Genomic DNA, 14,870 nt, shown 5'->3' with positions numbered 1-14,870 from the left:
CAAGTAACAGTGTCTGTCTGTGAATCAGTGGCTCTTAAAGGGAGTAGTATCCCTCACCCCTCTGAGTGTCCAGGTACTCAGAAAGGCTAGGTAGATCCTCCCCTGCTCCTGTCTGTTCCTCCCCCTCCCTCATCCCTCCTCCCCGCTCTGCCCTGCAGAACCAGTGTGTAGAAACAGCCCTACATCGCCATGGAAACATTACCTCTTCATCGCAGCCGCAAGTCAAAAGTGGGTGTACCCAGAAGCCCCTGGGAATGTGACTGAGTGCCTGACTTTTGACTGTTCACATTGAATCAGTGTTGTAATCCTTTTGTGATTGAATGGGTAGGTGAATGTGTGGAATGAGTGTAGCAGGAACAAAATGGTGCCTAATCACTCTCCTGTGACTAGCTTCACATGATTTATGAATAGGTATCTATACAGTATGAGTATCTATGAGTCAACTGGAAATGCTGAGGGCAATAGGAGTAGTTGTTATAAATAGAAATGTGTTTCTAACCATGAGAGGCACTCAGTCACTTCTAGGTGATGCTCTCCAACTTCAGAGAGAGGCAGGTTGAGTGGATGCATTTACACTCATACTTTCCCATGGCAACATTCAGTACCAACACACTGATTTAATCAATTCTAGGACTTTTTGTACTACACTTACCTTTTTGTATTGAATTTATATTGTCTTTCTTCAATGGAAAATTGTCTTAACTTCTTCAACTACTAGTTGCCATGGTAAAGTATGTCTGTCAGTCTGTCTGTTCCATCAATGAAGTCTCCCTCTATTCTGGAAGGAAGAGACTCACCTACTGCAGTATGTCTTACTGGAGTTGTGCTGAGCTGACCTTGATCGTGCTGAACCATGCAGAGCTGTGTCGCCACAAACACAAGCCAGAGTGCCAGTCAAAGACCAGAGCCAACCAGTACAGGAACCATGCAGAACCAGCACTGACCCGAACCAGAACCAGAACCTAGAACCATGCAGGGCCCTCAGGCCCACAGAGACCCAGCCAGGAGTCACCCTAGCTGGGCCTCCAGAGACCTGCGGGTGTGCCACTTACCAGGGAACCTCGCTTGTAGCGACTATACCAAGAGCCTGGGGAGTCTTTGGGCCATTTTGCCATTTTGCTCTGTAAAATATGAGATGAGCTGTTCAGGAAAAAGGGAAGGGGACGGGGGGAAGGGGGCGTTAGGGGGGCTTACCAGTTTACCACGTTTGAATTCACTGAACCAGGAGCCAGGGATCTCCTTTACCCAGGAGGTGAGTCTAGTCTGGGTATGGATGGAGCAAAACGGGGAAGAGGAGGAGGACAAAAAATGGTTAAAGAAAGAATAACAGTAAGAACAGCCTCCTGAAAGAAATAACAACGTTATCCCTCGTTCTTCTAAACCCTCCCTGCCTTGGTCCATCTGTGGTGTCTGAGAGACCTGTAGTAGTATTGTGTGACACTGAACAGCCCGGGAGAGTGTAAAATACCTTAGCAAGCCATTATCGCATTTTGTGTAAACACTGGCTGGCAGCTAATTACTGATCAAATATTCATGAGTACACAGTGATTCATTAAGATATGTTGTATGCATCCTAAATGGGCCCTAGTCAAAAGGAGTGCACTATAAAAGGAGTAGGGTGCCATTTAGGATGCATCTGTTAGCCGCCAAAGGACCAGCTTAAAAATGCCCCCTTTCCCTTCAGCTCAGTGTTCTGCTCTATACCAAAATAGAAGTGACTATGCTTTTTATGGTGTTTATTTAAGCTTCTGCTGTATACTGTCGGTAAGGACAAGTGGCTTTGTTTTGTGGTTTCCATTTCAAACTAGATACGATTTTCTGAATATTATTATACCCCAGGAATGAGCTAGATCAGTCTGATACAGGGTTTATACAGGGCTTGTCATCAATGCCTTAATGTGTAAATTAATGTTCAGCTGGAGATCAATTAGCGCTGGGAGATAGCATACATTAAACACACCCTGCTGTCTTGAAAGGCACTTCCAGCTCTCCTAACATGAGTAGAGCAAGCAGCAGGGGATCCCACTGGAAGAGACCACTGATACCCTAGAACTGATACCTTCTACTGGAGGAGACCACTGATACCCTAGAACTGATCCCCTCTACTGGAGGAGACCACTGATACCCTATAACTGATCCCCTCTACTGGAGGAAACCACTGATACCCTAGAACTGATCCCTCTACTGGAGGAGACCACTGATACCCTACAACTGATCCCCTCTACTGGAGGAGACCACTGATACCCTACAACTGATCCCCTCTACTGGAGGAGAGAACTGATACCCTAGAACCGATCCCCTCTACCGAAGGAGACCACTGATACCCTAGAACTGATCCCTCTACTGGCGGAGGCCACTGATTACCCTAGATCTGATCCCTCTACCGAAGGAGACCACTGATACCCTAGAACTGATCCCTCTACTGGAGGAGAGAACTGATACCCTAGAACTGATCCCCTCTACTGGAGGAGAGAACTGATACCCTAGAACTGATCCCCTCTACTGGAGGAGAGAACTGATACCCTAGAACTGATCCCTCTACTGGAGGAGGCCACTGATACCCTAGAACTGATCCATCTACTGGAGGTGACCACTGATACCCTACAACTGATCCACTCTACTGGAAGAGACCACTGATACCCTACAACTGATCCCTTCTACTGGAGGAGACCACTGATACCCTAGAACTGATCCCCTCTACTGGAGGAGGCCACTGATACCCTATTACTGATCCCCTCTACTGGAGGAGATCACTGATACCCTATAACTGATCCCCTCTACTGGAGGAGACAACTGATACCCTAGAACTGATCCCCTCTACTGGAGGAGACCCCTGATACCCTAGAACTGATCCCTCTACTGGAGGAGACCACTGATACCCTAGAAGTGATCCCTCTACTGGAGGAGACCACTGAAACCCTAGAACTGATCCCCTCTACTGGAGGAGAGAACTGATACCCTAAAACTGATCCCCTCTACTGGAGGAGAGAACTGATACCCTAGAACCTATCCCTCTACTGGAGGAGACCACTGATACCCTTGAATTGATACCTCTACTGGAGGAGACCACTGATACCCTAGAACTGATTCCTCTACTGGAGGAGACCACTGATACCCTAGAACTGATCCCTCTACTGGAGGAGACCACTGATACCCTAGAACTGATCCCCTCTACTGGAGGAGAGAACTGATACCCTAGAACTGTTCCCCTCTACTGGAGGAGAGAACTGATACCCTAGAACTTATCCCTCTACTGGAGGAGACCACTGATACCCTAGAACTGATTCGCTCTACTTCTCACCCTTCTTTTTCTCTCCTGTCCTTTATCTATCTACTGTACCTCCTCTCCTCTATCCTCTCCTCTGCATAACTCATGATGGGTAGACTAGGGATACAGTGTTCCATGCTAGCAGGGAGGGAGAGATGGTGTTTTGTGTGTGTGTGTGTGTGTGTGTGTGTGTGTGTGTGTGTGTGTGTGTGTGTGTGTGTGTGTGTGTGTGTGTGTGTGTGTGTGTGTGTGCGTGTGTGTGCGCACACCTTCCCATGTGCATGTCAATGCATGGCAATGTCAGGGTCTCTGACCATGTGCCATCTCTCCACTCCTTCAAACTAACGAGGCCATCCCACTGGCCCATTCATCTGCCCAGCTATAAAAAGTGAAGTTCATTAATCAGAGTTTAAGCAAACTCCTGCTCCTCTGTGTCTCAATGTGCCAGCAGATCGTTAAAATGTCCTGTAGCTTAGAGCCCTTACAGATCTCCCCTGGCCTGCCGCAGACACAGTTTCCTGTGTTTTATCTCTCCTCTCCTTTCCTGTCCTCTCCTGTCCCCCTCTCCTCTACACCATGCATAACCAACCAGCAGCAAATTCCTCTCTGGGTGCCTGTCACCTGCCATAACCTATTTCAGGTGACTCGGCCAGGGACGACGCTCGGCCACTGACACTTACCTGGAGGATAGTACGTCAGAACTGTGTGTGTGTGTGTGTGCGCACGTGTGTTTGTGTGTGTGGACATGTGTGTGGAAGGGAGTCTTTGACTCTCTGTTGACAGTGAGGGACTGCCCCAAATATATTCTTTCTCATCATGACATGTCAGTAGTGTGTAACACCAAGAGTCTTACATGGAGCTGCTGCCCCTAGGGGCTTGGAGGACCCTGGGTATTACACTCATAGCAGTAAAGTAATAGTGATGCATGAATGTTACATACAGTGCCTTGCGAAAGTATTCGGCCCCCTTGAACTTTGCGACCTTTGGCACATTTCAGGCTTCAAACATAAAGATATAAAACTGTATTTATTTTTTTGTGAAGAATCAACAACAAGTGGGACACAATCATGAGTGGAACGACATTTATTGGATATTTCAAACTTTTTCAACAAATCAAAAACTGAAAAATTGGGCGTGCAAAATTATTCAGCCCCCTAAAGTTAATACTTTGTAGCACCACCTTTTGCTGCGATTACAGCTGTAAGTCGCTTGGGGTATGTCTCTATCAGTTTTGCACATCGAGAGACTGAATTTTTTTCCCATTCTTCCTTGCAAAACAGCTCGAGCTCAGTGAGGTTGGATGGAGAGCATTTGTGAACAGCAGTTTTCAGTTCTTTCCACAGATTCTCCATTGGATTCAGGTCTGGACTGACTTGGCCATTCTAACACCTGGATATGTTTATTTTTGGACCATTCCATTGTAGATTTTGCTTTATGCTTTGGATCATTGTCTTGTTGGAAGACAAATCTCCGTCCCAGTCTCAGGTCTTTTGCAGACTCCATCAGGTTTTCTTCCAGAATGGTCCTGTATTTGGCTCCATCCATCTTCCCATCAATTTTAACCATCTTCCCTGTCCCTGCTGAAGAAAAGCAGGCCCAAACCATGATGCTGCCACCACCATGTTTGACAGTGGGGATGGTGTGTTCATGGTGATGAGCTGTGTTGCTTTTACGCCAAACATAACGTTTTGCATTGTTGCCAAAAAGTTCAATTTTGGTTTCATCTGACCAGAGCACCTTCTTCCACATGTTTGGTGTGTCTCCCAGGTGGCTTGTGGCAAACTTTAAACTACACTTTTTATGGATATCTTTAAGAAATGGCTTTCTTCTTGCCACTCTTCCATAAAGGCCAGATGTGTGCAATATACGACTGATTGTTGTCCTATGGACAGAGTCTCCCACCTCAGCTGTAGATCTCTGCAGTTCATCCAGAGTGATCATGGGCCTCTTGGCTGCATCTCTGATCAGTCTTCTCCTTGTATGAGCTGAAATTTTAGAGGGACGGCCAGGTCTTGGTAGATTTGCAGTGGTCTGATACTCCTTCCATTTCAATATTATCACTTGCACAGTGCTCCTTGGGATGTTTAAAGCTTGGGAAATCTTTTTGTATCCAAATCCGGCTTTAAACCTCTTCACAACAGTATCTCGGACCTGCCTGGTGTGTTCCTTGTTCTTCATGATGCTCTCTGCGCTTTTAACGGACCTCTGAGACTATCACAGTGCAGGTGCATTTCTACGGAGACTTGATTACACACAGGTGGATTGTAGTTATCATCATTAGTCATTTAGGTCAACATTGGATCATTCAGAGATACTCACTGAACTTCTGGAGAGAGTTTGCTGCACTGAAAGTAAAGGGGCTGAATAATTTTGCACGCCCAATTTTTCAGTTTTTGATTTGTTAGAAAAGTTTGAAATATCCAATAAATGTCGTTCCACTTCATGATTGTGTCCCACTTGTTGTTGATTCTTAACAAAAAAATACAGATTTATATCTTTATGTTTGAAGCCTGAAATGTGGCAAAAGGTCGCAAAGTTCAACGGGGCCGAATACTTTCGCAAGGCACTGTATATGAGTGTTATGTGATTATGCAGTAGTATCAGGAGAGAGGTATATATGATTTATATGTGTAGTAGTTTGCCTGGGGCCAGGGAAGAATACATAAATATTAACTTATCTGCATCATACAGTTATTTAACCTGTCAATCAAATGGGGAATAGTTGACACTTGACAGAACAATGTATAAAGATTTTTTTATACACACTTTTTCAATCAACCAGAAATATCACTGTGCCATGCAGGCATGATGCATTTTAATAATTTGTATTTCCCTCATTATATACACCAAAACCTATAAAATGTGTATGGTTCCGGTTTTTAAGATGCATTTCTATCACTGGCTCTCAAAATGTGACTTTTACCAGTGGTGAGTGTAAAAGCACCATGACTTACCCCTTCAGACTTCTTATCAGGGTAGATACAGCTCTCTCCTCCTGCTGTGAAGTTGCAGTGGACCTTGAAAGAGTCCCTCGAGCAACCCTGGTTGGGGTCGATCCAGTATTCACCTGAAAATTATAAGAAATGGAGGGAGGGAGGGAGGGAGGGAGGGAGGGAGGGAGGGAGGGAGGGAGGGAGGGAGGGAGGGAGGGAGGGAGGGAGGGAGGGAGAAAATGGGGAAGAGGGAAAAGAAAGAGGGGAGGAGAGTGGGAAGGAGGGAACCTTAACAATTAGAAACCTTTTCATCAGAGATCATTCAATGTTTAAATTAGCATGATTTAGCATTCCAAGGAGAGACTATTCTATACCCCATATCATCAAATACCATCATATTTATAATCCTATTTCTCTATCACATTTAAATCCATTATAGTAGTGACACTTAGTGACACTTGGTCCTTGACCTATATAAAATAGCCCCACCTGTATAAAAAAAGATGGCTAGCACCAGCCACCTTTTCCAAACAAGTTTCAAGCACCGAACTTAGTAAGACTTCAGATTTAGTATTTCAGATCTCAAATCGATGCCCACCGTCGGGGAAGTCAGGGTGGCAGAGCTGCAGGTCCTTGCAGGTGCGGGCGGGGTTGCCCTGTGTTCCGAGTGGGTGCTTCATCTGCTCAATCTCTAGCTTGAGGGAGTTGAGGGATCCGAAGATCTCCTCCATTCCATCGTCGTAGTCCTTATAGTTGGCATCTGCATTGGCATCGTCCATCATCTGGCTGGCATCAATGTTCCTGCGGCTCCGCTTGGAGCTCGACTGCATGGGCAGCGGGTGGATGACATCACCAGGAGGACCCTATCGGGGTGGAGAAGGAGAGAGAGGGGGAGAGGAGGAGACATGGAAAGGGAGGGGGACAGAGATGAAGAAAGAAGAGGGGGGAGGGGGAGAGGGGGAGGAGGTGAGGAAGAAGTAAGAGGTGAGGAGACAGGGAAAGGAGAGGGGGAGAGGGAGGGAGGGGGGCGAAGATGAGGAAAGAAGAGGGGGTCAGGGGGAGGAGGTGAGGAAGAGAGGAAAGAGAGGAGGGGGAAAGGAAGGGGGGAGAGGAGGAGACAGGGAAAGGGAGGGGGGCGAAGATGAGGAAAGAAGAGGGGGGACAGGGGGAGGAGGTGAGGAAGAGAGGAAGAGGTGAGGAGACGGGGAAAGGAAGGGGGGAGAGGAGGAGACAGGGAAAGGGGGGGGCAGAGATGAGGAAAGAAGAGGGGGAGGAGGAGAGGAAGAGGTGAGGAGACGGGAAAAGGAGAGGGGGAGAGGAGGAGGTGATGAGACGAGGAAAGGAGAGGGGGGAGGAGGAGGGGAGGAGATGGAGAAAAGAGATGAAGGAAAGGGGGAGAGGTGGAGGAGGAGAGAGCGAGAGAAAGAGGGTAAGAGGGAAAGAGGGAAAGAGGGAGAGAAATGGGAGAGAGATGTTTTAGTCAGGATTCTACAAAACCACAAAACAACAACATGTAATGACATCACACAATCATGAAGATAACTTACAGGAGGCCCAGGTTGTCCAGGAACACCAGTCTCTCCCTTGGGACCAGTTTGACCCTGAGGAAGACAGGAAAGAACACAGCATCATACACACAGCCTCTATGGACAGTAGGACATGGTTTAGACTTTAGAAGCCCATATACACAACTTATATGGACAGTGGGACATGATTTCAAGGAGACAGTACGACATGGGACATGGTGGATTGTGGGGACGCTTACCGATGACCCCTTAGCTCCTTTAGGACCAGGAGGACCTGGTAATCCTGGAGGTCCCAGGGGACCAAGAGGACCTGAGGGGCCAGCAATACCCTGGAGGGAGAGAAGGAGAGAAAAAAGACAGGAAGGAGAGAAGAGAGGCTGATCAAACCACACTTGACTGTGTTGACTTGATATGATTAACTGTATTATCAGACCAAACCACAACATGTCACTTATTATTCGGTAAACATCGCTCAATAATCATGTAAACAACAGTTGTAGGTCTACTAACATTGTCTCCTTTGGGTCCTGATGTCCCCTGGGGGCCTGGCAGACCTCTGTCACCCTTCTCTCCCTGCTCTCCTGGGGGCCCGATCAGACCGATCAGACCAGGGTGGCCCTGAGGAGAGGAGAAACACAGATCAAAACAGGCATCAATAATCAATTAATTACTCACATCAATCTGCCTGTCAATCAATCTCTCTTCATATATCATTAGTGTGATGACTCACTGCCCTGGGGCTAATACCAGATACATAATCAATAGGTTTGAACACCAAGCCGTCAGTTATCATTCACTTGAATGTGTATAGTATGGAATATACAGTATCTCCATCGACAGATTTCAAGTGTATCCCTATAGAATTTTAGACATCAACATCATTAGCAATGGAAGAAGATCAATACAGTATGTGACTTTTAGCCATGCATGCAACAGGTATGTTAATATTTGACTGTAATATTTACAGTATAGTACAGGGGGGTGGGTTTTACCTTTTCTCCCTTAATGCCAGAGTCTCCCTTCAAACCTGGTAATCCTGGAGGACCCTGTGAGGGAGAGAGGAGGAAAAGAGGAGAGAGAGAGCAAGAGAGAGAGAGAGATGGAAATAATATGGGAGAGTTGTGGTAGAGAGGGATGGAAGGAAGGGGGCAGAGAAGTAGAGAGGGAGGTAAAGTAAAAGAGAGTGAGGACATATAACATTACATGTCTGACCCAATAAGACAAGCTACTGTGAATCCTGTGACATCCAATGACCTGGGTTTAGGGGTTAGAGGTCAGTTGTCTCACCATGGGTCCAGGGGGTCCGTCGGGTCCTGAGGAACCCGGAAGACCTTGTTCCCCCTGCATGGAAACAAGATACGAATCAATGCTTTAAGCCACTGATCTTTACATACAATATAAGGGTGGCAGGTAGCCTAGCTTGTACACGGATGAAATAGGACAAATGTAAGCACCCACCTAATTATTATTACAATATTGGTATTATTCCCTTATGCTTATATTGTGTGAATGAGAAATAGCTTTGTAAGATCAGTCACTATACTCATCTATGAGTGTAATAGCTATGACACAAAGAAATGAAAATATTAAACAATGCTGTACTTACAACTGGGCCGGGGATCCCTCTGAGACCTTCAGAACCTTGCTTGCCAGGTGCTCCCTGAGGACCAACGGGGCCTGTCTTTCCCTGTGGGCCCTCCAGACCAGACTCTCCCTTGGCTCCCTTCTCTCCTTGCCTGCCCTCGGGTCCAGTTGTACCATGGGGGCCTCTCTTTCCTGGTGGGCCTGAAGGACCTGACTCTCCGGTGGGTCCAGGAGAACCCTAAGAGATGAGAAAGGATAAAGTACATGATCAAAGTGCTAAAAGCTCTTGTACAGTACTTCTATGTTTACTGTCGTTACCTTCATATATGAGAAATTCTCAGTGTGTTAGTGCTTGTTCGTCGTTAGACAGATGTAATAATACGTTAGGTGAGACTCACAGGTTGACCAGCCTCTCCGTCGTCTCCCTTGTCACCAGGAGGACCGTCTAAACCCTGGCAGGAGGAGAAAGAGAGACATGGTGGAAGTTGCATGACACTGAATGGATAAGGCACAGTGTGGGATTTTTTACATTTCAATAGGTGCCAAAGCATTACAGAAACTGGATGCCAAAACAATGTCATTGTAACATTTCAGTGACTTACAGCCTGTCCGATCTCGCCAGGGGGACCAGGATCACCAGGGAAACCACTTGGACCCTGGAAATTAAATCCAACAAAATGCTCAGCATCTAGAGTGACTCTAGAGACAACTTAATAACCCTAGAGACTACATCCTACTTTGCCTTCCACTGACAAATGATTACAAATCCATAACATCCATTGGAATACATTCACATGGCAGTAACGGAACTGCAATCAATCAACCAATCAATCAATGAACTGTGATATGTGATTCTACAGAGAAGTGTAACCAGGACTTACAGGACTTCCTTTAGGACCGTCATCTCCAGGGGGACCTTTAGGGCCAGGGGGTCCAGCAGAACCTGCAGGACCGGACTCTCCCTTCTCCCCTCGCTCTCCTCTTGGGCCCTGTGACAGTGGGGCAGTGTGTTAGTGTGTCAACAGTGTGTTAGTGTGTCAACAGTGTGTTAGTGTGTCAACAGTGTGTTAGTGTGTCGACAGTGTGTTAGTGTGTCAACAGTGTGTTACTGTGTAAACAATGTGTTCATGTCTAAGCCCTGTAGAACTGTGCTTAACACACTGCATGTGGTTGGTGTGCTTTCTTCTATAATGGTTTTAATTACAACCTTGCTGAATTGATTCAGTTATTGTTACAGTAATGGTGAAGAGGAATAGCCTCATTCTATTGTTTTGTTATAATAAATATATGAATCGGTAAGTTTTCGCATTTGCAGCAGAATAATTCCTTCTCTCCAATGGAGAGGCAGTGAATGGGAGTTGTAGTGGGGTGTTGTGGGGCTGTGTTGAAACAGTTGTTCTGTTAGATGATGATGTGAAGGTGCTGTCGGTTCACTTACAGGTCCGCCAAGTTCTCCCTGAAGACCAGGCTCTCCGTTTTCACCTGAGTCACCCTGAGAAAGGAAGGGAGAGAGAGAGATAGAACACGAGAAAGAAAACAATTCAGAAATGGCAGTGAACCAAAACAACTCTAAAATTCATATTTACAGTAAACCCAATGTCCTGACGCCCCCGGGGAATGAAAGAGATGACACCAGGGGTTTCAATCCATCACAACCAGTAAGAGCTGAGCCTGGAGCGGGTAGAGAGCAGGTGACCTCTGGGTCCTTCTTGGTCTACTCCATACATCTTCCACTCTCCCTCCCTCTCTCCCTGCCTGTCTTATTGGGTAGCGGGCTCAGGCTTCAGGCCCTGTTGTTACTCACTGTCACATAGGCCCCGTCTTCACAATCAATCAATCATGGGGACAAACGGTGGACATGTTCCTAGAGACAATGTTTATCTAACCCTGGTCTGTGATGGGAGGGACAGGGCAGCTTGGCCTGGTGGATATGAATGAACTGTACAGAGCTGAGCCAAACTGGGCCTAGTGCGCACTGGCCTAGCTCAAGGTTATCATACCCATCCATAGCCTTAGTGAGCACTGGCCTAGCTCTAGGTTATCATACCCATCCATAGCCTTAGTGAGCACTGGCCTAGCTCTAGGTTATCATACCCATCCATAGCCTCAGTGAGCATCTGGCCTCTTTCCCAAAGCACTTTTGTTTCTGTCAGGATATCTAGTCCAGGCAGCAGAGCAGAGAGAGCAGAGCAGAGAGAGAGGCCTGTTCTTCTCTGGGAAGCCTGACTCCACATACATACCAAAATGGCACCCTATTCCCTATAGGGAGAGAAAGAGAGAGATAGCGGGAGAAAGAGATAGCGAGAGAGTTTGCGAGAGAGAGAGAGATTGCAAGAGAAAGAGAGAAAGAAAAGAAAGAGAGAAAGAAAGAAAGAAAGAAAGAAAGAGAAAGAAAGAAAAAGAGAGAAAAAGAGAGAGAGAGAGAAAGAGAGAGAGAAAAAGAGAAAGAGAGAGAGAGAGAGAGAGAGAGAGAGAGAGAAAGGGTGAAAGAAAAAGAAAGAGAGAGAGAAAGGGAGAGAGAAAGAGAGAGATGGAAGACTAAACCACTGCTATAAAAGCAGCCAGATCAGCTCAGATCAGATTAGCCAGAGACAGGATTGTAATTGTGGTGAGCTAAGCTTTTGTTTGAGGATGGGATGGATGTGTGCTCCCAGGGGGAAGACTCTCAGGGGGCGAAGGTCATTCCATCGATGGGCCAGATAAAACAAATCAAGCCATCATTGCAGTAGAAAGTGCTGAGAGCGTTTCGTGGACAGTGGGGCTGGTGGGTGCCAAGACAAAGCTTTCACAATCAAACAGCTACCTCCAATCGTCTGCCCCTGACAGAGAGCAAAACACCAAGGCTTATTTTGTAAGAGCTGTTTTAAATAATGCATTCAGCGTCTCCACAGTCACTTTGAGTATTAATTCACACTTCTACTCTCTCCAGCGACAATACTGTTGAGGATGAAAACTCTACCATTAAGCTGTGTGTGTGTGTGTGTGTGTGTGTGTGTGTGTGTGTGTGTGTGTGTGTGTGTGTGTGTGTGTGTGTGTGTGTGTGTGTGTGTGTGTGTGTGTGTGTGTGTGTGTGTGTGTGTGTGTGTGTCGCTCACACTCACTTGAGAATGAAAATGAGCGTTTCCAATTTCAAACATGATCTATTGAATAGCCACATCAAATATTGATGGTGACAAAAGGTTTTCAAAGAGGATGAGTGGTGATCTGAATAATACTGAAACTCAAACTGACAATTGCACAGTAAGAATATCTGTCTCTTGATGTTACTTTAAACCACAGTTACAATGATAGATGAGACACCTTCTACCTCTGAGCTCAGCAACAGGGTAAATAGACGTTGCCATCTACTCTGTACTGCTGTGAACTATGGGGATTTTATCTGCAGGAACAGATGGCATAACGACTATGTACCTCAATACTGTCTGAGTCCTCTGCTATGTAGATCTCTAAGTACTAGAAGACCCATGGTGGATTAGGAGACCCATGGTGGACTAGGAGACCCATGGTGGACTAGGAGACCCATGGTGGACTAGGAGACCCATGGTGGATTAGGAGACCCATGGTGAACTAGGAGACCCATGGTCGACTAGGAGACCCATGGTGGACTAGGAGACCCATGGTGAACTAGGAGACCCATGGTGAACTAGGAGACCCATGGTGGACTAGGAGACCCATGGTGGACTAGGAGACCCATGGTGGATTAGGAGACCCATGGTGGACTAGGAGACCCATGGTGGACTAGGAGACCCATGGTGAACTAGGTGACCCATTGTGGACTAGGAGACCCATGGTAGACTAGGAGACCCATGGTGGACTAGGAGACCCATGGTGGATTAGGAGACCCATGGTGGACTAGGAGACCCATGGTGGACTAGGAGACCCATGGTGGACTAGGAGACCCATGGTGAACTAGGTGACCCATGGTGGACTAGGAGACCCATGGTCGACTAGGAGACCCATGGTGGACTAGGAGACCCATGGTGAACTAGGAGACCCATGGTGGACTAGGAGACCCTTGGTGGACTAGGAGACCCATGGTGGACTAGGAGACCCATGGTGGATTATGAGACCCATGGTGGACAAGGAGTCATGGTGGACTAGGAGAGTCATGGCTTCCAATGGGGTCAAGAGCACTAGGTCAAGTGTAGGAATCTTCAGAAAACTATGGAAAGGTTCTACCATAGAAATATAATACATTTTGGATTAATGGATTGTATTTCTATGGGTTCTACATTGAGGTGAAGGGTATTAACAGGAGGACCTTACCTTCTCTCCAACAGATCCAGGGTTTCCAATACCACCAGGAGGTCCCTGAGGGCCGTCAGCTCCTGGGGGTCCGGAGGGGCCTCTGGGGCCAGGAGGACCGGGAGGACCCTAGGAGGAAAGGAGAAAAAGGGGGTCATCACATACATATAGGAATAAACTATCATCATATAAATATAGGAAACCGACAGTGCTAAATTCATTGTATACAATCCCTATATATACACTCAATACTGGTACATTAGAATTCTGCTCTATTTCATGAAATTCTATAGCAATATTGCATAAGAGAATAGTAGGAACTCTTACCATCTGACCAACGTCTCCGGTTTCTCCTTTCTCGCCGGCCGGACCTGGTAATCCCTGCAGTCAGACAAGATAATGACGTCAGTCACAATGACAACAACAGAAGCCTATGAGCCCTGGGCAAAATAAATCCACTACATAGGGAAAAGGGTGCCATTTGGGAGTTTAGACTGTCCCTGGTTCTGATTATGGTTCTGACCTGAAGTCCCACTGGGCCAGGGGGTCCATTGAATCCTCTGGATCCTTCATCTCCCTTCTGGCCAAACAGACCCTGCTGACCTCTGGGACCGGGCTCTCCATCAGCTCCCTACACACCCGAGAGAGGAGAAGAGAAAGGGAGATAGAAGGAGAAAGAGAGAGAGAGGGAGGGGATATAATGTACATACGTAAGAGAGTAAGGGGTAGAGAAGAATTCGATTTTGAACTGTGGCATAGACCAGGTCAAGAGACTGTGGCAGGGACAGGAAGTGACATCATATCCAATGAACTGGAGGGTGAAATGGTTTGGTGGGATACTTACAGCAGGACCAGGCGCCCCAACCGGGCCTTGGGGACCAGTAGGACCAGGTGGACCATGCTCTCCTTTGTCTCCTTTGCCTCCCTTCTGACCTGGCTCTCCAATCTCTCCCTGGTGATAGAAACAAAGACAACCAAAAGAACAGTCAACACAACTCAATGAATCCTGTTGAGTTAACTCACTTTAATCCTGTTGAGCTAGTGTTCCGCTAAATTAAGATTGGTATGTGAGTAAATGCTTGGCAGGGAGATAAGAGAGGTTTTAGGGCTTTTTGTTGAGTATATGTCATTGTTGCCTTCAAATATCATTCAGTGACACAGTGTCAGAACTCGGAGTCACATAATATATATATGTATTTATTGAACCTTTATTTTACTTGGCAAGTCAGTCAAGAACAAATTGTTATTTACAATGACGGCCTACCAAAAGGCAAAAGACCTCATGCCGGGGACGGGGGCAAGGATTAAAATGTT

General features: G+C 46.6%; 1 protein-coding gene across 3 annotated transcripts in view; it reads right to left on the bottom strand.

Moving 5' to 3' along the window:
- Positions 1 to 14,870, bottom strand: part of LOC135518166 (collagen alpha-1(V) chain-like) — a 141,570-nt gene that overhangs the window by 13,980 nt on the left and 112,720 nt on the right. For 2 of the 3 annotated variants that reach the window (XM_064943110.1, XM_064943112.1), the window contains 17 exons: positions 14,401 to 14,508; positions 14,080 to 14,187; positions 13,884 to 13,937; positions 13,578 to 13,685; positions 10,750 to 10,803; positions 10,193 to 10,300; positions 9,914 to 9,967; positions 9,710 to 9,763; positions 9,334 to 9,549; positions 9,015 to 9,068; positions 8,720 to 8,773; positions 8,238 to 8,345; positions 7,967 to 8,056; positions 7,749 to 7,802; positions 6,800 to 7,064; positions 6,223 to 6,335; positions 1,195 to 1,263 (listed from right to left, as the gene is read on the bottom strand). In XM_064943110.1, the coding sequence (XP_064799182.1) occupies positions 1,195 to 1,263; positions 6,223 to 6,335; positions 6,800 to 7,064; positions 7,749 to 7,802; positions 7,967 to 8,056; positions 8,238 to 8,345; positions 8,720 to 8,773; positions 9,015 to 9,068; positions 9,334 to 9,549; positions 9,710 to 9,763; positions 9,914 to 9,967; positions 10,193 to 10,300; positions 10,750 to 10,803; positions 13,578 to 13,685; positions 13,884 to 13,937; positions 14,080 to 14,187; positions 14,401 to 14,508 (1,671 nt within the window). Of the gene's footprint in view, positions 1 to 1,052; positions 1,122 to 1,194; positions 1,264 to 6,222; positions 6,336 to 6,799; positions 7,065 to 7,748; positions 7,803 to 7,966; positions 8,057 to 8,237; positions 8,346 to 8,719; positions 8,774 to 9,014; positions 9,069 to 9,333; positions 9,550 to 9,709; positions 9,764 to 9,913; positions 9,968 to 10,192; positions 10,301 to 10,749; positions 10,804 to 13,577; positions 13,686 to 13,883; positions 13,938 to 14,079; positions 14,188 to 14,400; positions 14,509 to 14,870 lie in introns of all 3 variants that reach the window. The other variant, XM_064943111.1, reaches the window with a different exon arrangement.

This window comes from Oncorhynchus masou, chromosome 28 (assembly GCF_036934945.1).
Source record: "Oncorhynchus masou masou isolate Uvic2021 chromosome 28, UVic_Omas_1.1, whole genome shotgun sequence".
Lineage (NCBI taxonomy): Eukaryota > Metazoa > Chordata > Actinopteri > Salmoniformes > Salmonidae > Oncorhynchus > Oncorhynchus masou.
The sequence above is the reverse complement of the archived record's forward strand: the minus strand, read 5'-3'. Positions and strand labels throughout refer to the sequence as shown.